This window comes from Bos indicus, chromosome 11 (genome assembly GCF_029378745.1).
Source record: "Bos indicus isolate NIAB-ARS_2022 breed Sahiwal x Tharparkar chromosome 11, NIAB-ARS_B.indTharparkar_mat_pri_1.0, whole genome shotgun sequence".
NCBI lineage: Eukaryota > Metazoa > Chordata > Mammalia > Artiodactyla > Bovidae > Bos > Bos indicus.
In genome coordinates this window covers 82,619,250-82,642,207 of record NC_091770.1, presented here as the reverse complement: position 1 = coordinate 82,642,207, position 22,958 = coordinate 82,619,250, and the positions used below count along the sequence as shown (strand labels likewise).

The following is a 22,958-nucleotide window of genomic DNA, read 5'->3' as shown; positions in this document are numbered from 1 at the left end:
CATCTGACACAAACTCCGGAGGCTGTTGTTTTGAGGACAGGATCACCAAGCTCCCAAGACCTCTACGAAAGTACAGAGTTGGCACTCACTCCCAGTACTGTGTTGATATGTTCTGAGAAGCAACCTCCATATCACTCTTCCCTGTATGACATGCTACCATATGCCTGAAAACAGCCTAGGAGGATGCCCCAAGAACACAGTTATAGATTTCGTACAGAAAGGCTATTGTGGCTAATGCATTAGGCTTAAATCTGTCTTCTCAGATTTAAGGATTTTATTTGTTGACTTCTTTTTTAATGGCTTGAAGCTAAACATAACAAAGACCCTGTCATCATAGCGTGAAAGTAACCTTTAAATGTTTATTCATTCCACAAACATTTATCAGTATTTAACACGCCAAGCCCTCTGTTAGATCTCAGGAAAGAAATGTGTGTTCAGTGTCTCTTCTCAAAGAACTGACAGTCTAGTGAAGCTGTGAAAACAGCTGTGGGTAAGATCCCGATTAATCACAAGAACTATCATCTTCCCACTTATCCTTCACTGATTCATCCCCTTCACAAAATTACTCCAGCACCTACTACGTGTCAAAGAGAAAATAAAATCAAATGGAAATGGTAAGTCTTATATCTACTACATCTAAGGAAGCACAAACAAGTAATAAAACTTCAGAGAAAAATTAAGGCCAAAAATGAGATGTCAATATATAAACATAACATATGGGAAATGTTGGAAATGAAAATCACTTTGGCAATTTTACTATATATTCCAAACATGAACAAAACTTAATACAGATTTCTAGCCAGATGGATTTTCATATTGACAATGAAAGCCAAAGTATTTAATCAACTGAAAACTGGATAGAAGTAAATCAGAATAGACATTTCCAAACTATCTTTAATCATTAGATTTTACAGAGAAAACACTCATTCAAATAAAGCATAGTATTATGAAAACTAATAAAGTATTGCTTGAATAAAGGCCCAGACAAGCTGAATTCACAATTTGGTAAAAGACTTTAAGTCCGTATCAGGCAAGAGAAACATTAATTTTTTTCTCAGGCAACATTCAAGGTAAAGCTGTAAGCTGACTACATGGGATTCCCAGGCGACGCTAGAGGTAAAGGACCTGCCTGCCAATGCAAGAGACACAGGAGACACGGGTTCAATCCCTGAGTCAGGAAGATCCCCTGAAGGAGGGCATGGTAACCCCCTCTAGTATTCTTGCCTGGAGAATCTCCCATGGACAGAGGAGCCTGATGGACTACAGTCCATGGAGTCTCAAAGAGTGAGAGTCAAACACGACTGAAGCAACTTAGCACACACATACTTTCTCTATATATTTAAGATTGTTTGATGTGGACCATTTTTAAAGTCTTCATTGAACTTGTTACAATACTGCTTCTATTTTACGTTCTGGTTTTTTGGCTGTGAGGCATATGGGATCTTAGCTCCCCAGCCAGAGAACTGAATCCACACTCCCTGTATTGGAAGGTGAAGCCTTAAGTCCCTATATACCGTATACACCATTTAGTATATAAGGTCTTATATACTACAGTATACGTTGGCCACCTGATACAAAGAAATGACTCACTGCAAAAGACCCTGATGCTGGGAAAGAGTGAAGGCAGGAGAAGGGGACGACAGAGGATGAGATGGTTGGAAGGCATCACCGACTTGTCGGACATGAGTTTGAGCAAGCTCCAGGAGTTGGTAATGGACAGGGAAGCCTGGCGTGCTGCAGTCCATGGGGTCGCAAAGAGTCGGACACGACTGAGTGCCTGAACTGAACTAATACATATATAAGTGTATATATAGTACATATATAAGTATATAGTACTTATAAGTATATATACTTTAGTACACTGTAGGTGAACAGTATACTAGTCTTATGCTTTAGTATAAGTCCCCATATACTATATACACTAAGTCTCCATACCTTACATGCACCAGTTTAAACTAATTGGCTGTCCATTTCTTTCCCAGAGAAGCCGCAAAGAAATCCAAAGCCTGCCCTAACCTGGCCCAAGGTCACTCAACTATTGCTGGACAATGAAAAAAGAGCAGCTGTTGGAAGTGTTTTTCAGTTGTTTAAGCATTTTTCAATATTTTCAGTCAGGGATGAATATACAAAATAACACCACATATTTGGTAAGTGACAATATGAAAAAGTCAAAGAGTGAAAGTATTAGTCGCTCAGTCATGGCCAACTCTTTGCGACCCCATGGACTGTAGCCTGCCAGGCTCTTCGGTCCATAGAACTCCCCAGGCAAGAATACTGGAATGGGTAGCCATTCCTTTCTCTGAGGGATCTTCCCAACCCAGGGACTGAACCTGGGTCTTCTACATTGCAGGCAGATGCTTTACTGTCTGAGCCACCAGGGAAGTTCCACTATACCTCTTGTACATTAGTATTTTCACGTTCCCAGTTATCTCTACATGATGAAGCACACAACTCCAGGTGCCATTCATAGAAATCACATGGGTTGTCTCTCCTTGTTTCCCATTAACATCTTAGCTAGCACCCAACTTTCCCACTTAAAGTCAGGATTTCTACATGTAAGTGCTGTAAGAAGAGTCTCTGGGGGGTGGCAGGGGGGCAGGCTTGACCTATTAAGTCAGAGGACCTGAGTCAAAGTGGAACATTGATTCTAACATTTAGCAATCTAAATTAACTTTCTTCAGCACTATTCCCATCTCTTAAAATGAGCTAAAAGCATGTTCTGATTAATAAGATTGTGAAGTAAACAAAAGAAATAAAACTGCTGTTGACAGCCAAGCTTTACTATACAAACACCATTTACTCCCAACAATCCCCCCCGCCAACACCACCAACAGAAGCAAAATACTAACACATTATTTTCTTAATTTGTTAATAATTTCCCTTGCAAGACAATGAATGTCTTAAGGGCAAGGGACTGTGCTTTATTACATTTTCTACTCTAGGACTCAGTACAGATTCAAATACTTGAACTTTATTATTTTATGACAATATTATAAGTGACAACCTACTCTATACAGCATGGTTACATTAAAGTTTTATTACATTTACTCGACTGCACTATTTGACTTTTTTTGCTTAAGTATTGCTTATGTACAGTATTAAATTAAGTTACAGGTGTACAACACAGTGATTCAAAAATTTTATGGGTTAGACTCCATTTATAGTTATTATAAAATATTGGCTGTATTTCCTATACTGTACAATATATTCTTGCAGCTTATTTTATACATAACAGTTTGTACCCCTTAATCCCCTACCCATGTCTTTCTGCTCCCCTCTTCCCTCTCTCTACTGGTAACCACTAGCTTGTTCTCTGTTATCTGACTGGTACACTAGATTTTAGTCACTGTCCCCAGACATTCAAGTCCAAATCTAAAATGTCCAATACCCAATGCGATTAATCCCCTGGATACAGGTCAAAGACTCAAACACGGTATGATTGTTCAAACTCCTTTTGTTGAACAGCTAACACCCTCACCTCATGTCACCACGTCAGAAGTACTGTAGATATCCATCGTAAAGTCAAGGGTTTATCAGCGAGAGGCTTTCTCAGTTACTTATTCTGGTATCTGGTACACACTAACTATTAACGGCTCTGGAGTTCAATGTATCTGAGAAGGCTGAAGAAAGCTGTATTAAGTGCACTGAGAAAAAGAATTTGTCTCTCTTCTTTTAAAGATCAAATAAATAAAGCCTGATAAAAAGCTTAACCAATAGGGTTTTTCTCACCTTTTAAAAATATATTTATTTTCTCGCATGGTCATGGAAAGAGCATGGACATCAGAGCCAAAGGGGCATGAAACCAAACCTCAGGTCTGCTGCCTACTTGCTGAAAATCCTAAGGCAAAGTAAGTGCTCAGTGAATAGAGGCTATTATTTAATATATATAATTAGAGTTAATTTTATAAAAGCTACAAGACTATTACATACCTGCACCTCAATCCTACTGAGTTCTGTAAACTTGATACATTTATTTCAGAATGCTCTGTAAAAATGCTGAAGCCTCCTAGCAACTTGTTTATTGATAGAATGAAGTTTCAGAAAGTAAAACAGAAAAGGGTTAGACAAAAATAGGGAGCAGGAGAGGAGGGTTCAAGGAGCAGGTGTAAACAGCATAATGACCAGACGAGGAGCCTCTACAGTATTCCAACCATAACCTCAGAATGGATACGGTTAAATGCCCTCCCTGTTCTCAACTTTGGACAAGAATTTATTGTGAAGCTAGCACTGGCAGGGGTCTCAGAGGGCAGATTCAGTCCTGTTCAGCTAGAGTCTTTCCAGGTGCTGAGCAGCAGCCGTCAAGGGGGGCGCTGGCAGCCCCGAGCCTGTGAGGGGCTGCACTCTGGAATGAGGACGTGCTGAGCAGCAGTGAGAAAGGCTCCAAAGGTAGGATCAGGTCCAGGGACATCACTAAACCACGGACCCCTCAGCAAAGGACCCCACTACTTGAAAATGTCCCTGGTGATGGCAACTAAGGTCCGTGGTTTTCAGTTTTGTGAGTCTTAAATCCTCTTTCTTCCAGTTTACTCAGGCATCCAAAGGAGGTAATTTATACCAAGCAAATAAAAAGAAACTGATACATAAGCCCCCAAAATGTGTAAATTATAATAAAAGGTACAACTAGCTTGAGGCGCTGTATCATCGTACCGTCTTGTCCACAGGCTGTATGAGGGGCACTAATCAGAGCTACAGGGGTGAGGCGGAAACTCAGAGGTACGACACAAACACCGGGCTTCAGCAATTCCTGACGAACTGCCTTCTAAACTCTCGGGGTATTTCTGTTCAAAAGACTCTCCCTAAGACAACACCACAGGCGAATTCCTGACCTGAACTCACCCCTCCCGTGGATCCCTGTGGCCATTTCTGAAGTCCCTTCGTTTTTTTCACATTACTTTTCTGATGACCTATTCCAAACCACTGAGATATTCAAAGTTATTCACTCCTGAGTTAAGATTCTTAAACAATTTTTGTGTTTTTAAGAGAATCATTATAAAAAGTTAATGAATAACATTCATGAGCTAAAGTGTAACAAATTATAATGAAATTGATTGGCAAATAAGGATTAAAATGTCTAACCAGTTAAAAATTCAAATGTGTGCCAATAAAGACTGCAACAGATGCAACTGATCTTTGCAAGCATAAAAAGTATCCAGAATCAAAAAAAAAAAAAAAAAGAGCATACTAATGGATTTCTTTAAGATAGTGCTTATTCAATATGTATGACATTCCAGGATACTCAAAAGATGAAATATGAAGTGTGCTTCAGAACTCGATCAATGTTTCTTTTATAAATGACTTTAATAATCAGTGTTCACCTTTAAAGAAAAAGTTTGCCCAAATGTAAAATTTCCCACATAAAATAGAACATCAGGGTCTATTCCAATAATGAAAGGTAAATATTTCATCACTGTACATTGATAACCATGAAAAATACATGGTACCTTCTGGATCAATTATCTGATGAGCCCAGCTGAACATATTAAACAAAGTTTTAGGAGCTGATTCACTTCACTTCTAGAGAGAAGATATAAGTCAACTTAGCTCTCATTTCACAAGAGACAGAAAGAATGTCCCTGTATTTGGTTATTGAGGTTGAAAACTGAGGAAGATCTCTTCTATTTTAGAGCAAATTTAGATCCAGTAAGTGAGAGTGGCTGAGATGTGGAGATCAAATTAAATTCAACACAATGAGGAATTAGGGAGGGAAAAAAATCTTCCTAAAATTGTTTCTAAGAGAAAAAAACAGCAAAAACAAAGTCTGTGAAAGAGTACAAAAATGTAGAGGCCCTTTCTCTTTTCCTCTAGTCTGAGAAATACAAAATGCTGTTTGCTCATTAAGAATTCTTTCAATGGTGCATTCTGATGAAATAAAATTCAAAAGAATGCTAACAGAAAGACATGGATCTATTCATATCTTTCAGGGAATAGATTTCTATCCAGAATCACAAAACTATCACCAAAGCTGATGGCCGGATATTCCTCCAGGAAAGGGGCATGCAGATACGAGGGAAGAGAATCAACACTCACAGGGCTGACATACAAAATGATCCTCAGAGGATTAAACCGTTTATAACATAAGCTGCAGGCACCTGAAAGCATCTTTCTTAAATCTTCATTCTATCACAACACATGGCATTAGACGAGCAGACCTCACCTGCCCATGCTGATTTAGATTACAATAGATGTTGATTCTATCTGTTCCTAAACAACTCAATTGTTTACCTCTCAATCCCTGTCATTTCCAGACACTAAAAAGCTGAACAGTTCTATCTTTCTCTGTATCTTCTCTAACTACCTTAGGAGTAAAGAGAACTCCCTTCAACCTGAAGGAGGCCCAGGATTACTGGAACTACAAGATCTGGAAAGAAGAGGAACTCTTTTGAAGAAAATGACCTTTTGAATCTTTGATATTAGCTAACTTTTGCTGAAAAATTAACATCTCCATTCTGTATGTGGGGAATGAGGAGGCAGGGGACATGCAGAGTTCAGTGGACAGAGGACACTCAGGATACAGTGTCCCGTTCTACAGATCAGTATCAGCAAGGAGTGCTGCTCTGTTCCTCATTTGTCCTGCTACTGTGATAATATTTTAAACAAAGGACAGCTTAGGAATGATCAGAATAAATAATAGCTGTGAGCCACATTTTAAATAAACGTAAAATATCACAAAAATGAAATCCGTATGGTCAGTACTCACCCTCACGCGAGAATCATTCTAGGAATAATGACAATCGAGAGACACACCTGCTCGTGTTGAGTCCACTCCCCCTGCTGCTTCAGAGACGGGATGGCCCAGATGCTTAGCTTTCCTGAGAAATGAATGGCTGCAAGGAGGGTCCCATCTGGAGAGAGGCTCATTTTGAAGATCCCGTCCTAGACAACAATTATATTACAATAATGTCAGAGCAAGGGACTTGTAGCCAATAGAAATAACTTCCAGAAATTAATATCGTTCTTCAGGGTTGCCTTGTCGTAAGCAATCTCGCATAATTAAGGACTAGAACAGCTTCATAACATTATAAAGGTGCTCCAGAAAACAAAAAACAAGAATTCTGCCCAAAGGTGTTTTTTCAATCTCCTTTATAGTGTTATGATTTACATATAACGTAAAATCCAAATAAGTGAGCATTATAAAAACATTCCTTTATATCATACATATATTACTATGAGTTCTCAGTATCTTATGGGTTGATGTTGACAAAATTATGCATTTCTTGAATTTCATAATTTTTACAAGATTCTATATGAACACAATGCCTGGAATATTTTACACCATGGACAAGCCACAAATTCATGCTGTGAATGAGAAGCAGAGGAAGAGATGGAGGGGAGAAGGGTTCAAAGGGAATAAAAGATCGACTAGAGGAAAATGCATGCCTTAATTTAAGAAATACATTAGATGGGTAAGATTTTTCATATCTGCTGGCAAATTATTCGATTTAAGGAATCTAAGTGTTGCCACAAAACAGAGACACTTCGTAATATACTGACCTTACATGGCCAAACCTGGGCTACACAGAGGAAGACTAGCCTTCCCAGTTCTACCTGCCACATACTCTCAGTCCTTTCCCACGAGGACACCAGGTTTGCTCAGGTACCACAAAGAAACCATCCTCAGCAGAGATGTTACCTACCGAACAACTACAACAGAGCTGGAAGAACTGAAGAAATACTAACTGAAGACCTATTTCCCATTCAACCATTTATTAAGAACAGGCTCTAAGGTAGTCTCCCCACAAAAAATAAAACAGACCAGAAAACGGCAGCCCATAACGATATTTCTCCTGCACATTTAGAAAAGCTGGCAACACAGGGCCCAAAGGACATAATCGGCTGGAATTAGGTAGTAGTTATCCTTTTAGAAGGGTCATGAGCTTTCCAGCCAGCCAAAACCCCCATTATTTTCTATTATGGCCCCAAGATTAAGGCTGAAAGCTGCAGAAGTGAAAAGTAACAATGACTATACCAAAAAAGAACAGAATTTACAACAGACTTGATTCACCATTATTATCTACCTGGCCTCTGCAGACAGAATTTAAGTGCTCGGGTATAAAACAACTAGGCATACTGGCCATCAAAAACAAGGAGAACAATTTCTGGAAGTGAGGGATACTGCTGGATGAGTGAACAGACAAGATCACTTTAATGGGATATAAATCTATTCCAGATTGTCATAATGAAATGTAAGAGATTAAAATACAAATGCTTGAGAAGGAGAAGCAACGCAAGCAAAAGCACATCAAGCAAAAACCTGCATATACCACATCTCTTCCTCTGTGATGGAGATGGAACAATGAGTAGAAGATGAAAGTGAAAGTGAAGTTGCTCAGTCGTGTCCAACTCTTTGAGGCCAGATGGGATTTTCCAGCCAAGAATACTGGAATGGGTTGCCATTTCCTTGTCTAGGGGATTCCTCCCGATCCAGGGATCAAACTTGGGTCTCCCAAACTGGATGCAGACTCTTCACCATCTGAGCCACCAGGGAAGCCCCAAGAAGTAGATGAAGGACCTGGCATCTTCCTCTCACAACTCTATGTCAACTAGCTCCATGGTTCTGCACAAGACGGGCCTCTGAAGCACTGATCTGTGTTAATAAAAAGAACTTTCTACCCATTCTTCAGAGTCTACAGATGAAGAAACTGAAGACCTGAAGTGTGACAACACTTGCCCAAGATCATCATTCTATATAAACAGCAGGACCTGAACCACATGCAAAGACTCCCCTCCAGCTCCACGTGCCCTGAGGGGACCACGATCACTGCCCTCACCTAGGCCACAGCCTTTCTAATAGTGAAGGCATGCTCCTCAGTAGAAATTACGATCAAGTATACTTTATTGCTTCAGCACCTGAACAATTACTCAGGTGCTGAACATGCAGGAACTCCATTAAACAACTCCACTAAAAGTGCTTTGAGGGAGAGAGATGGGAGGGGGGTTCAGGATGGGGAACACATGTACCCCCATGGCTGATTCATGTCAAGGTATGACAAAAACCACTACAATACTGTAAAGTAATTAACCTCCAATTAAAATAAATTAATTAATTTTTAAAAAGTGCTTTGAAAACAGGTAGAAAGTTTATAAAAATACACATACACACACACACACACAAAAAAAAAACTAAGCCAAAAAATGTACACTAAACAATGTGAATAACAGCAGCATTATAAGCAGGGAAATAATGAACCAATACGTTAAACATCCTTTTGTTTTCGTCCCTCCCGCCCTTCCATCCTTCCTGCACACTTAAGCAATAAATATATTCACTGAAATGTCCCCACTGGCTTTTTTTTCTGGATGCCCTTAGTTTCCTTTGATGCCACGACACCCACACTGCAAAAGTACCACTCCCTTTCATAAGCATTTTGTTGCAGAAATTTGCACTCACACACACAAAAGCTGAAACTGCAGTATAATAAATACCCATGGGCCCAACAACCATCTTAAACAAACATCAACATTTCAAGTTTGTCTCATGTGTCATTCCCCAATTACCACAATGCCACTGGGGACTTCTGTCCCCTGGAGGACTTTAAAGCAAATCTCAGGCATTACACCCATACATATAAAATACACATTAAATGTTTGTTTCTTTCAAGTCTCAAGTTATCTGTTTAACTTCCATAAACATGCACAGTAAGAAGACATGTTTATTAGTAGGAACTGAATTGTAGCCTGCCAAAGACAGATAAGTCACCTATATTACTTTAAAAACACGGTGATTTCCTTTTAAAGCATAAACTCTGCTTTTTATTTGTAGAAAGTTTTCTGAGGGTCTACAGCATGCAGGGTACTTCTGGACCAGAAAATAATTTATTATCCTGTCAGTAACTGCAACACAAGATGTAAAGCAGAAAATCCATGCTGAATTCTGTGAGCAGAGTATGCAGTACTCAGAAACCTGAGCAGAGTCTGCAGTATTCAGAAACTGGAAAGTCTGTTGGTTGGCAAAGAAGAGAATTCAGGAGTGTGTGCTCTGGAAATAGGAGGAAATGGCTTTTCCACCACTGTACACCACAAAAAAAGTAAACCTCAAACATTCAAACCCTGCCTATTGTATTAAGATTTGTCAGCTTATGTGAATGACAATCTTGTTCTCTTCTCCATCAAATTTAAGTTGTTGTAAAGGTAACAAAATTTAGATGTAACTAATTTTCACTCTGGTTAAAATATATCTTTGAAATTCTTTCACAGTCCTCAACTATGAATGTCATTTTCATTTTAATCATCAACAGCTGGAATGTTGGTCACTAATATGTAACTTGGCACTTTTATCCAACATGGTACAAAAAAAAAGCCCTAGCCAGAGCAATTAGGCAAGAAAAATAATTAAAAGGCATACAATTCATAAAGGAAGAAATAAAACTGGCTCGGTTTGCAGATCACATGATATTATATATAGAAAAGACTCTACCAAAAACCTGTTAGAATAAATAAATTTATAAAATTGCAAGAGACAGTAAGAGCAAACTATCAGTAAGAGAAATTAAGAAAACAATTGCATTAATATCAAAAACAGTAAAATATTTAGGAATAAATTTAAACAAGAAAGTGAGAGACATATACACTGAAAGCCATAAAACATTAATGAAAGAACCTGAAGAAGGCACAAATTAAAGAAATTCCATGTTCATGGACTGGAAAAATTACTATTGTTAAAATGTCCATACCACCCAAAGTGATCTATAGATTCAATGCAATCTCTGTCAAAATTACAAAGGCATTATTTACAGAGATAAAAAAAATAATCCTGAAATTTGTATGGTACCACAAAATACCCAAGGAGTCAAAATAATCCTGACAAAGAAGAACCAGAGGCATCATACATCCAGGTTTAAATTACACTGAAAATAGTAATTAAACACATATGAAGCTGGAATAAAAACAGATACACAGGGCAATGGAATAGAACAGAGAGGCTAGAATTAAACTCAAGCATACATGGTCCATTAATTTACAACAAAGTAGCCGAGAATACACAATGGGGAAAATAGTCTCATCAATATATGATACTGGAAAAACTGGACAGCCACATGCAAAAGAATGAAAGCAGATCCCTATTTTATATATAAATTAATATATAAAGAATTAATTATATTAATCTTTATTCTTCAACATGGAATATTATTCATCTTCTTTAAAGGAAGGAAATCCTGTCATTTGCAAAAGAACATGAATGAGACTGGACTGCATTTTGCTAAGTGAAATAAGCAAGATTAAAAAAAGGCAAATACTTGTTGTATCACTTATACACAGAATCTATAAAGACAATCATAAGTCAAAATCGTAAATACAGTGAACAGAATAGTGTTTGCCTACCAGGGGCTGGGGACTGGAGGAAAGGCAGAGGTTGATAAAGTTGTATAATCTTTCAGTTATAAGATGAATAAAGTCTGAGGACCTAATGTAGAACACTGATAGCTACAGGTCATAACACTGTATTGTATAATTGAAATTTGTTGAGGGTAGGATTTAAGTGTAACAGAGACACAAAAAGTAAATATGTGAGGTGATACATGTATTAAGTCAGTGGCAGAAAATCTTCTCACAATGTATATGTACCTGTATCAAATCATCAATTTAACTATCTTACAATTTCATGTGTCAATTACCTCTCAATAAAGGTGAGGAAAAGAAAAACAGTGACTATCACTTACCACCTGCTTCAGTTTGCTCCATGAGGCTTTAACTTCAAAGGTGGTCTAGCAAACTAATTACTCGGTAAGTGATTATCAAGGGGTAGAAGCATCGCAAGAGGATTTACAAGGACATTTTTGCACAGTAAACTGTCTTCGTACATTAATAATTCATTTATGGCCCTTTTAATTAACTTCACTGTCAATTTTCCTATTTACCCCTTCCCATCTTAAACTGCTCCCTAAAATTCTTTAAAAGGTATTTTCCTCTTACTTCACTCATTCTCTTGTGTAGCAATGTGATACTAACAAAATGCCACTGAAATAATGTGAACATTATTTTAACTTCTACTTCTCACTTACAATAAATCCTTAGCTCAAATGTCCATTTGATCTTGTGTTAATTAAAAACACTAATTAAAGTCTTCTACAACTTCCAGCAATATTTGGAGTAGGAACTGTCTTCTCTCAAACACTGCAATAAAACTTTTCAACTGTCCATTCTAAGAGACTTTTTTCAATGTTAAATATCAGATCTTTGTATGTAGACTAAATTGTCTCACTTTCTTCAGTTGTTTATCATCTATACAGAGCAATCAAAAACAAGTGATTTCCAATTTTATTATACCTTTCACACGGACAAGCTGTATTCAAAGCAAAGGACTGAATTCTATCACATGCATTCAAAATGTTTTAAATTATTACATACGCTTAAAGAAAAAAAAAACTCAGCTCAATAAAAGGTGAATTTGTAAGCACTGTTCTTCCAACACTCAACATTTATTGCATATTACATATTTAGTAATACATAATACACGCCAGGTACTGTTTTATACTCTGGGGAACCTGCAGTGAACAAAACAAACATAAATCCCTGCCCTCAAGGAGTTCAGTAGATAGTTGAACCCACTGTAGTTTAGAAGTCTGACTCAAAAAAGTAATGCTCTCATGAACTAATATGGTCACAGAAAGAACAACAGAGGCAACACAGTACATTAGAAAGAATCAAGCACATGGCAGAGGCCAAGGCATTTAGTCTTTCATATAGTTCTTCATCTGCAAGATAAAGACAAACTCCATGAAACGGCCAAAGAGAATGCTAACTGGAAAACTGTAATGCAAGGGAAGGAATATTTTAAAATCAACAAATAAAAAGTATATGTTATGGACAAGGATACAAAACTCCCAAGTAAGATAAAATAAGAAGATTCAAAGATATATAATGCTTCCAGGAGACTTCTTTGGGCTATATTCCCAGACCCAAGAGGACTAGGTTCATTCTTGAAATTTTCTTTTAATTTTCCTTATTGAGATAAGAATGACATACATAGTAAAATACACAAATCTTCAGTGAACAGCTTCATGAATCCTTATTAATGCATACACCCACATAGTGTATAATTAAGAGCAAATTCAGGTGAAAATCTATCATGTTCAAGGTTCATTCAACTTTGTCCTTAAGTAGAGTTTGGTGAAAATGTTTTCTAAGTTAAGCCAATCTGCATTACCTGTTCTTGTCCCTGGCGACTGTAAAACTTGCCACTTAACATCCTTAATAATCCCAGTGTCTTTGGTACCTAAAAAATAAACACACATCATACAATTAAAGATCAATGGAACACTTCCTCATTGTATAAAGTGCTTTCATTATGCAATGAAAACTACAGCATATCTAGTATTTTACGAAATGGTTAAGAAAATCAGTAAGTATCAGAAATCTTGGTGAGATTTTGTTTTTGTTTGGGAAAAAATTGACCAAGTGACAAATCTTACAAAATAAAGCCATAATCAAATTTTTTTAATATATACATAAGTCTAATACAATCTATGCATATTAGAATCTAATGAGCAGCTCTTCTCAAATGAGACTGTCCCAGGTTGCCAATAGAAACTTCATTCATGAAGAAATTGATCCTATTCTTGGAAAATACCAGAATAAAATCATTTAGAAACAAGTATTTGAAATAATATAACACAGACTATTTTTGTCTCTAGATTTAAAAGCAAGAGATAAAGCTAGAATATTTTAGAAATGGAAAATAAGTATAACTGAAGTTGTACAGAGAACTTGAAACACCAGTACACTGCTGGTGGGAACATAAAACAGCACAGCCACTGTGGAAGAGTCTGGCAGTTGTTCAAAAGGTTAAGCAGAACTGTCATATGACCCAGCAATTGCATCCTACGTTTATACCCCCCAAAACTGAAAACAGGTGTTCAAATACTTGCCACAAATGTTCATAGTGACACTATTAATAATAGCCAAAATGTACAAACAACTCAAATGTCCACGAACTAAAGAAAGGAGGATATCTATACAACAGAGTGTTACTCAGTCATAAAAAGCAATGAAGTATTGATGCATTCCACAATTTGGATGAACATCAAAACTATGTTGCTAAATGAAAGACGTCATATATAAAATCTCCTACTATATAACTCTGTATGAAATTTTCAGAATAGGTAAATTCATGGAAACAGAAAGCAGATCAGTGATTGCCAGGAGCTGGGGAGAGGGGATTGTTTAATGGAACTGGCGTTGCCCTTTGGGGTGATGAAAATGCCCTGGACCTAGACAGTAGTGGTGGTTACACAACACTGAAGGCACTAAATGCCACTAAACTGTACACTTTAAAATACTTCATGGTCAATTTTATGTTACATGAACTTCACTTTAAAAGAAAAAGGCAAACAGGGGAGCATGCTTGAGATGAGGTTAAAATGTTCCTACCAGAACCTTTGAGTAACTAAAGACATTACTAGTGGTCTAGCTCCACATTTCCTCCAAAAGCAATAAAATGCAAGAAGGGAAAAATAAATCCCGATGAAGTTTATTTCAGCTAAACTTGAAGAAGATAAAAGATAACCCAAACTTCAAAAATCATTGTAGGCAGAAGGAGAAAACTCCCAATGTGTCATCTGCACTGCTCTTGCCAACCCCCACATTCCATCCACCCCAACCCAAGCCCACCATCAAGCTTGGTGATAAGCAAAACCAGACTGAAAAAAATAACTGCAGGGTGCAGAAGGACAGATGAGACAAGCCAGCATAGGGGTCTAAGGTCTATCTAAAACCACCACCTAAAGTCACGGTCCAAGAAAACCTTCCAGAAATGAAAACATCTAATCTATACATTGAAAGCATGAACAGGTACCTGAAAAATTAACCCAGAAAAATCAACTCCAAGAAATAGTCCAGGAAGTCTATTAGATTTCAAAGTGAAAGTCGCTCAGTCGTGTCTGATTCTTTGTGACCCCATGGACTACACAGTCCATGGAATATATTTATTCAGGCCAGAATACTGGAGTGGGAAGCCTTTCCCTTCTCCAGGGATCTTCCAAACCCAGGGATCAAACCCAGGTCTCCTGCACTGCAGGCAGATTCTTTACCAGTTGAGCTACAAGGGAAGCCCAAGAATATTGGAGTGGGTAGCCTATCCCTCCTCCAGCGGATCTTCCCAACCCAGGAATCAAACCAGGGTCTCCTACATTGCAGGTGGATTCTTTACCAAGCAAAGATACAGAAATCCTCAAAGCCTCCCAACAAAATGGCCAAATAATACACAAAGGGAAGATAATCTGACTCACGTCAACTTTTCAAATTTCGCACCCAAAGCAAAGCCAACAATAGAGCAGTATTTCATTAAGTTCAGTGAAAGAACGAGTAAACCAAAGGTCTTATATCCACGGAAGTTTGCCTTCAAATATCCACGCTATGAAAAACAATTCCAAACACACAAGAACCTAAGAAATTCTTCATCTATGAGCCCCTCTCAAAACATCTGCAAAGGATAATTTCATCCAACCAAGAGGTAACCAGGAAAACTCCAAAGTGGAAATGAGCATTTTAAAATATATAAATGAACACCTATGACTAAAGAAAAATGAGGACAAGGGCTGAAGCTAACGTATAAATACTGTGTATTTTGACAAAATAGAAATAAATAGGAAAAGGAGAAGAAAGGAGAGGGGAAGGGGAAAATAAAATCAAATAACTAATTTTTGTATTAAGTAATTAGAACTAAAGAATACCAATCAAAAGGCAATGGCAGCCCACTCCAGTACTCTTGCCTAGAAAATCCCATGGATGGAGGAGCCTGGTAGGCTGCAGTCCATGGGGTCACCAAGAGTCAGACACGACTGAGCGACTTCACTTCCACTTTTCACTTTCATTCATTGGAGAAGGAAATGGCAACCCACTCCAGTGTTCTTGCCTGGAGAATCCCAGGGACGGGGGAGCCCGGTGGGCTGCCGTCTATGGGGTCGCACAGAGTCAGACACGACTGAAGCGACTTAGCAGCAGCAGTGAAATATTGGAGGGTATTGATACCAGTAACACAATTTCAGTGACATCATGGAGGTAAAGCCCCATCCAGGTAAATTCAAGAGAGAACAGAAAAAGAGGAAACTGATCAAGTATAGAAAACTCATGAAAAAAAGAAATGGGCTGGCAGCAGGATTTAGTAGGGTCTAAGTGCCCTAAACTAAAAAAGTTTTACAATGGGAAAAGTAAATGCACACTGCTTGCTGATAAACCTAACTGGCAGCAAGATTCATGATTTGGAAAAATATCCTTCAGTAAGAAAGAGTGTGAGATCCAGTGGACAGACAGAGCAGCTAGCCTTGGCTGGTCCAAGCACAGCTCATCTGTAATAACAAGAGAAAAAATACAAAGCTCAAGTGTTGATGGAGGCTCTTTATGAAAATATTCTTTTTACTTCTATTTTCTCAGAGAAACAGGATGTCAAAAAGCCTGTATTCTTTCCACAGCAACATCCCATACTAAAGAGGCAGCAGCATCAGCTACAAAAAAATAATTTGGTTCCTTTTTTATACACTTTTCCAAAATTTCCACCTTAAAAATACAAGTAGACAATAATGAACACTGTAGAACATTTTATTGTTTATCATCTCATTTGAACCAGACAAGAGCCATAAGACACGAGCAGTAGTGCTGAGCTAGGATTCCAACTCCAGCCTTCAGACTCCTGAGCCCAGGCTCCCCCTCCCCTCCCCAGTGACTGGACTCCCCCAGTATCTGCTACAGCTTCTTGCCCACGTCTGGGCACACAGCTGCATCATCCAGTCCAGCAAACAAACCCCTTGAGGGCTGCTACCTTGATGTTCTGATACCTGCAGCAGTGAATCGATGTTGAACAAATGAATAAATTAAACTCTCACACAGATGACACTGACATTAATTTGGAAAAGTTGGTCAAGGCATCTATTGAATTTTGCATAGCCTCTTTTACAACCTAACAGCCTTGAGAGACGAGAATATACGTGTCAGCAGCACTTTTTCTGTCAATAGCCACTCCAACACAATAGCAGCCTTAAATAAACAATAAGCGGTTATATGCGAACAATATCTGCCACCTGACAAGAGGAACTAATCCTATAGCTTGAAATTACTTTGAGGGAGGGGAAGGCTACGTAGAATGATTGCGAGTTTAGCTGCAGGACACATTTAAAAGGCACTAACGTAATTAAAATACACTTGCAGCATTTCAAGAAGTTTATCATACAGCGGAGCCCTCAATTTGCAATTCAATATTTCCCCCCACTTCTTCTGTCAGTGCACAAGCAATTTTCTTTTAAGAGACTCCAATATTGAAGCTTCAGGCCAGAGAAGGAAGGATCATACATAGCAGAGCAGATTCCAATACTTCAGGGAGGAGCAAAGTGAAAGCACAGAGAATTCAAAGAAGCTACAGTGAAAAAAGGCTTCGTGGTACCAGACAGTTCTTCATGTCTCCCCTGTCCCAGACTCTGTCATAAACACACTTGATGACACCCCACTGAAACAGCCCTTCAAAGTCAGCCAACTTTTCTCATCTTATATCCTCCACACTTACCTATTCTTTCTTTTTTTCACCTCAACCTTTAACATTTTGACAAATTTTATAGTTACTGAAAAGCTGAAATGACTACACAATGAAATACCAAATATACCTTTTACCTGAGTTCACCAATTAACATTTCACCATGATTGCATTTTCTGTATGCATATGTACACTTTTTAAAAAATTATTTTTTGATTGAGCCATTTTAAAATAAGCTTCGGGGACACCCCTGGTGGTCCAGTGGTTAGAACTCAGTGCTTTCATTGCCGTGGTCTGGGTTCAATCCCTGGTTAGAAATTAAAATTCGGGAAGCCTCATGGCACAGTCAGTTAAAAAAAAAAAAAAAAACTAAGCTGCAGGGACTTCCCTGGCAGTCCAGTGGTTAGGATTTCACCTTTCAAGGCATGGGGTTTAATCCCCTGGTTGAGGGGGCTAAGATCCCACATGCCTTGCAGCCAAAAACCAAATTGTACAACAGAAGCAATACTGTAACAAATTCAATACAGATTTTAAAAAAATACGCTGCAGACTTACAGTCAAGAGATAAAACTGTTAAAACTCTTTTCCGGATCTGCTATGAAACATCTCACATATAAAACGACAAGCCGAGTGTGAAATCAGAGGGAGGAACACGACTAAATTATTACAAATATGGAATACGACATCCAACTGCTATCTCATTCTTTTTTTAAATAAATTATCGGAGAATCATCACAGCATAAATTTGATGATGCCAATGAGAGGTATGCAATTTCGCACGGGGTGTGAGGAAAGTGCTGAACAGGAACTACGAGACCTGGTGCCATCCCTGCTGCCCTACATCTCCCAGGCCTTGGGCTCCTGATCTATGAAATGTGGCTAATAAACACCCAAACTGAACTCCTTACTGGATCTTGCAGAGAGAACAAATGGGTGCTAGAGTAAGCAGAATGATCGTGAATGGAAGGAAAAGCACAAGGCACACTTCTATATGAACTGATCGACAAACACAAACAGCTTTCGAGTCTGGTGCCATTCTGAGCCAGTAGTTGACATAATAAAAAAAAAAAAAATTACTACCTTGTTGGGCTAAATTCACCATCACATGTGTCAGCATATGCTAAAAACTAAACAAGCAAACAAAAAAACGGAGGCCTACTATGATTGCTAAAGATTTCTCTTCAAAAGTACTTCTTCATCGGCTCCTCTTCAACCTTGAAACATTTAACCATTGTTTTAGATTTTAAATCATTATTTTGAGACAGAAATAATGGAACAAATACACTCATTCTGAGACAAAAACAGTGGAATGAGTACATTCATAGGAATAAGCATCACTTACGTCATGTTTCACTTCAGTCTCTTGGTTTCTTCCCTCACTAGAAAAATATGAATGCCCACCACGTATCAGGCAACATGCTATGCACAGGGTCCATAATTATGATCATACAGTTTATACAAAAAAACAAATACAAATCAGAGTGACCAATATGGTGAAAGTCAAAGTCGCTCAGTCGTGTCTGACTCTGCAACCCCAAGGACTATGCAGTCCATGAGATTCTCCAGGCCAGAATACTGGAGTGGGTAGCTGTTCCCTCCTCCAGGGGATCGTCCCAACCCAGGGGTCGAATCCAGGTCTCCCGCATTGCTGGCAGATTCTTTACCAGCTGAGCCACCAGGGGTCAATATGGTAGAAACAATTAATATTCACTAACGTCTAGTTTTTCTCTCCTTTCTGGACACAGAAAACTACTTCCCAGACCCTTTGAGGGTACATGATGAGGAGCTACATGATGAGTTACAGGAAGTGAACTGTGAGCGGAAGCGATGTCAGCTCTGGTGTGAGACAGTAAGAAGTCCCTCCTTTTACTCCTCTGCTTCCCCACCTAATGCCCTAAACTGAGACAGTGGGCCCTCAAGAGTGCCAGCCTCCATGGATCCTTTAATCATCACTTGGAACAAGCTTTCCAGGAGGTCTTGGTATCAACAGCAGACTTTGCCACATATAAGGGATATGCTTTCACGAGGTAAGCGACAAAAATGTAAGGATTTTTCATTTGTCTGTTTATGTGGCTAATTTTTATTATCACAGCAGAGCCTAGCCTATATTAACTACAGCAGAAAGGAGTGACTGATAGAAAACAGAAGCTCAATAATAGAGTGAATAAATGAACAGGTGGATAAACAGTCCCGATCAATATGTAACAAAATGGAAGAACCAAGGCAGTTAAGAACCTGAACAGGGAACTCCTGCCAGATTTTGCACTCTCATTCTGCCACTTGCTAGCTGGCTGACCCAGCTAAATTTCACCTTCCTCATCAACAGACTTGGGCTACTAACAATACCTATCTCAAAGGGTTACTGAGAGTTAAATGAGCTACAATCTGTGAGAGTGCTCAGAACTGCTGCCAGAGCATCAAAGGACTTAATAAATGTCAAGGTCTAAAAACGCAAATGCAAGTAACAATACTGCTAAATCCTTTTTCTTCATATCTGCAAACATTTTTATTAAAAATGAGACCAAGTTAAATAAAGCACGCTTTAGATAAATTTGATATTTGACAGAAATCCTAAAATTTCACTTGTATTAAGTCACTTTCCTCATTTAAGGCAGATTGCTTCTTTCTCCATATATCTTACAAAGGGCTTATCTAAGACCTTTAGATAACGTCCAAATGAACAAAATGAAATACCATAAATGAGACTTACTGCAGTGACCCTGTCGCCACCATGAGTAACGGGCTTATAATACGGTGATCCTGAAAGAACTCTCCAGGCAGACAGTCCACAGCTAGCAGCTTTGGATATGCCCACTTCAGCAGTTTCACATCCGCCAACCAGCAGAAGTCTAAAACAGAGAAAGATAAAGTGATAAATTACAAATATGAACAGGACAACATCAAAACAAAGCGAGCGGAAATGCTCACTTCCACAAGGAAAACTGAAATAAAATTAGAAGGTAAATATTTTAGGGGGAACAACCAATAGACCAGACGGATTCTCAACTAGTAATTTCACCTTCACTGACACACTGGAACATCTGAAACCCAGATGAGAACTTGGAAATGTAAAAAGAAATGTTTTCAGGTTGGTCACTGAGTATCTAAGAAGCTGTATCAACACCAATAAACTTAAATAAACCGATACATCCCTGACATAACTACCCTACCAAGTGTACAACAGATAGCCAACAGGAACCTGCGTGTGGCACAGGCAGTCAGCTTGTGCTCTATGGTGACCTAGACTGGCGGGACGGTGGTGGTGGGAGGGAGGCCCACGAGGGAGGGACAGATGTATACATAGATCTGATTCACTTCAAAGTCGGCAGAAACCAACACAACATTATAAAGCAACTATACCTCAATAAATTAATAAACATAAATGGATATGTCACCTCACAGACATGTATATATTAACTACAGCAGTGCACTGGAGGTCATGAGGGCACAGTTACAGATGCTAGAAAAAAAAAAAAAAATGACAGCCAGGAATGCTGTGGATGGGACACAACTATACACTAGTAACTATACTGAAGTAAGACAGCTCAGTAGCTTAGCCCCACATTATCACCTGTTCACTTTACTGTTTGCTATACTTCATTGCAATTAAAGGCCAGTCACCAACAAGGCAAAGCAGTCTAACAAGCAGTACAAGTTAAAAGACCACCACACACAAACTAAGCCAATTAATAATGGAACCCAACAGTCATGATTTTTAAAGTTAAGTCATGTGCAGTAAATCTGGCAGGGCACTATATAAGACATTGTAATCATGCATCAAAAAACAAGAAAAAGGTTTGCAAATAAAACTTCTGGTGTCTTAAGGTAAACACTGTTGTCCCCAATAACAATAAGGCGATGGAGTAAAAGAAGACAGAAGCCACATCCTTTTCCATGTCTTCATAAATGATAACGGTTTCATGTTCACGTCTTTAAGAGTCCTTATTATTGAGAAATACACACTGGCACATTCAGACGAAACACTACACTGTCCAGGATTGACTTCATGATACTCTAGGCTCGGGGGGTGGAGGCTCGGCTGAGGCCACAGATGATGTGATGCTGGCCACGAGTCCATTGTTAACCTGAATAGCAAGCACGAGGGAGTCATATAGTCTTCTATGATCATGCTACAAATTTTCCATACGGAACTTCTATTTTTAAGTCAATTTGTTAGGAAAAATTTCTCTGAAAAAATAGAAGCAAAACAGGTAGCTCTGAATGTTTACATTTCTGAATCTAGTCACAGCACTTTTTCACACAGGAAACATGCAATTCTCACAAAGACATATCTTTAAAAATTAGTAGCCTATTGTTATAACAAAAATAAAACACAATCTGAGAATTCAACAAACCTCTAAAAGGACAGGGCAAAACAGATCCTGATAATGATAATAATTTCTCTCTACTCAGTGTGCAATAGTGACCATATATATATATATGCACATACACACACCATATAATACTTTTTTCAAGAGGTTAAGCATTATTATTCTGTTTGCACTACTATGCCATGGAAGTAACAGATATCATACCTCATTTTTACATTTTAAAATATATGTATAAAACTTTACGTTACCTGACTACAGAAGGACAGCTAACTGAGATTTCAGTTTCATTCTGCATCTCCTGATCTTAATTCTAGAAGACATTTCCTCCCTATGAATTCTGATAAACACAGTCACGCATAATCAAATTGGCTACAATAAGATAAGCTTGATTAAAAATGAAAGAGATTCAATAACTGCTTCCAAACAGCCTTTCTGCCATTCATGCCAGACTGAAGAGTAAGTGGAAAGGAGACAGAATGATGGAACTAATCGTGTATTGTTCCCACCAGATGGGATGGCAACTTTGGGACACTGATGCTGCAGCTCTAAGACCGTGCGTGTGTTCACCCATGCAGGCAGACAAGTGTGCTTGCTTGTGTTTAAAGGAAGGGGGGACTGAGACGATTTCATCAGCATAGTCACAAAGCGGGTAATCAGCAGCTACCTGATACACAGTTCATACAGGGATGAACAAGGTATGCTCCCTGCATTCAAAAAGCTCACTCTCCAATTAAAGGCACATGAAAATAAGGAACAGCTAAGAGCACAGAATTAAATGCTGCAAAAGGTAACACCCATATCTGGAGATGATAACCCAGGTGACATCTACTGAAGACTTATCTTCAGTTCTATGTGCCAAGGGGTATCAACCCCAAGTCAAGATGTTAACTTGGTCCATCACTTCACTGTTTTACAGGACTCAGTGCTGATGAGGGCTCAGCTTTTAGTGATTAAGGGCAGCGGGGGACGGGGTGGGGAGGTAGATTGGTACTGATGCCTAAGGTAGCAAATAAACCTTCTTCATCATGATTACAGTTTTAGAAGAGGTGTCCTGGGCAGCACTAACCAAAATGAAGTGAAACCATGTAACTTAACTGAAAACAGTCAATGGAAATGAGAGAAGTCTGAGGCCCAGCACCATAAATGCAATAAATGTAGCCGGAGTGAGT

At 38.6% G+C, this 22,958-nt stretch overlaps 1 protein-coding gene across 2 annotated transcripts in view; it reads right to left on the bottom strand.

Moving 5' to 3' along the window:
* The window catches only part of NBAS (NBAS subunit of NRZ tethering complex), a 333,473-nt gene that overhangs the window by 251,924 nt on the left and 58,591 nt on the right, over window positions 1-22,958 (bottom strand). For both annotated transcript variants that reach the window (XM_019970679.2, XM_070799115.1), the window contains 3 exons: window positions 20,169-20,307; window positions 13,145-13,213; window positions 6,745-6,873 (listed from right to left, as the gene is read on the bottom strand). In XM_019970679.2, the coding sequence (XP_019826238.2) occupies window positions 6,745-6,873; window positions 13,145-13,213; window positions 20,169-20,307 (337 nt within the window). The remainder of the gene's footprint in view (window positions 1-6,744; window positions 6,874-13,144; window positions 13,214-20,168; window positions 20,308-22,958) is intronic.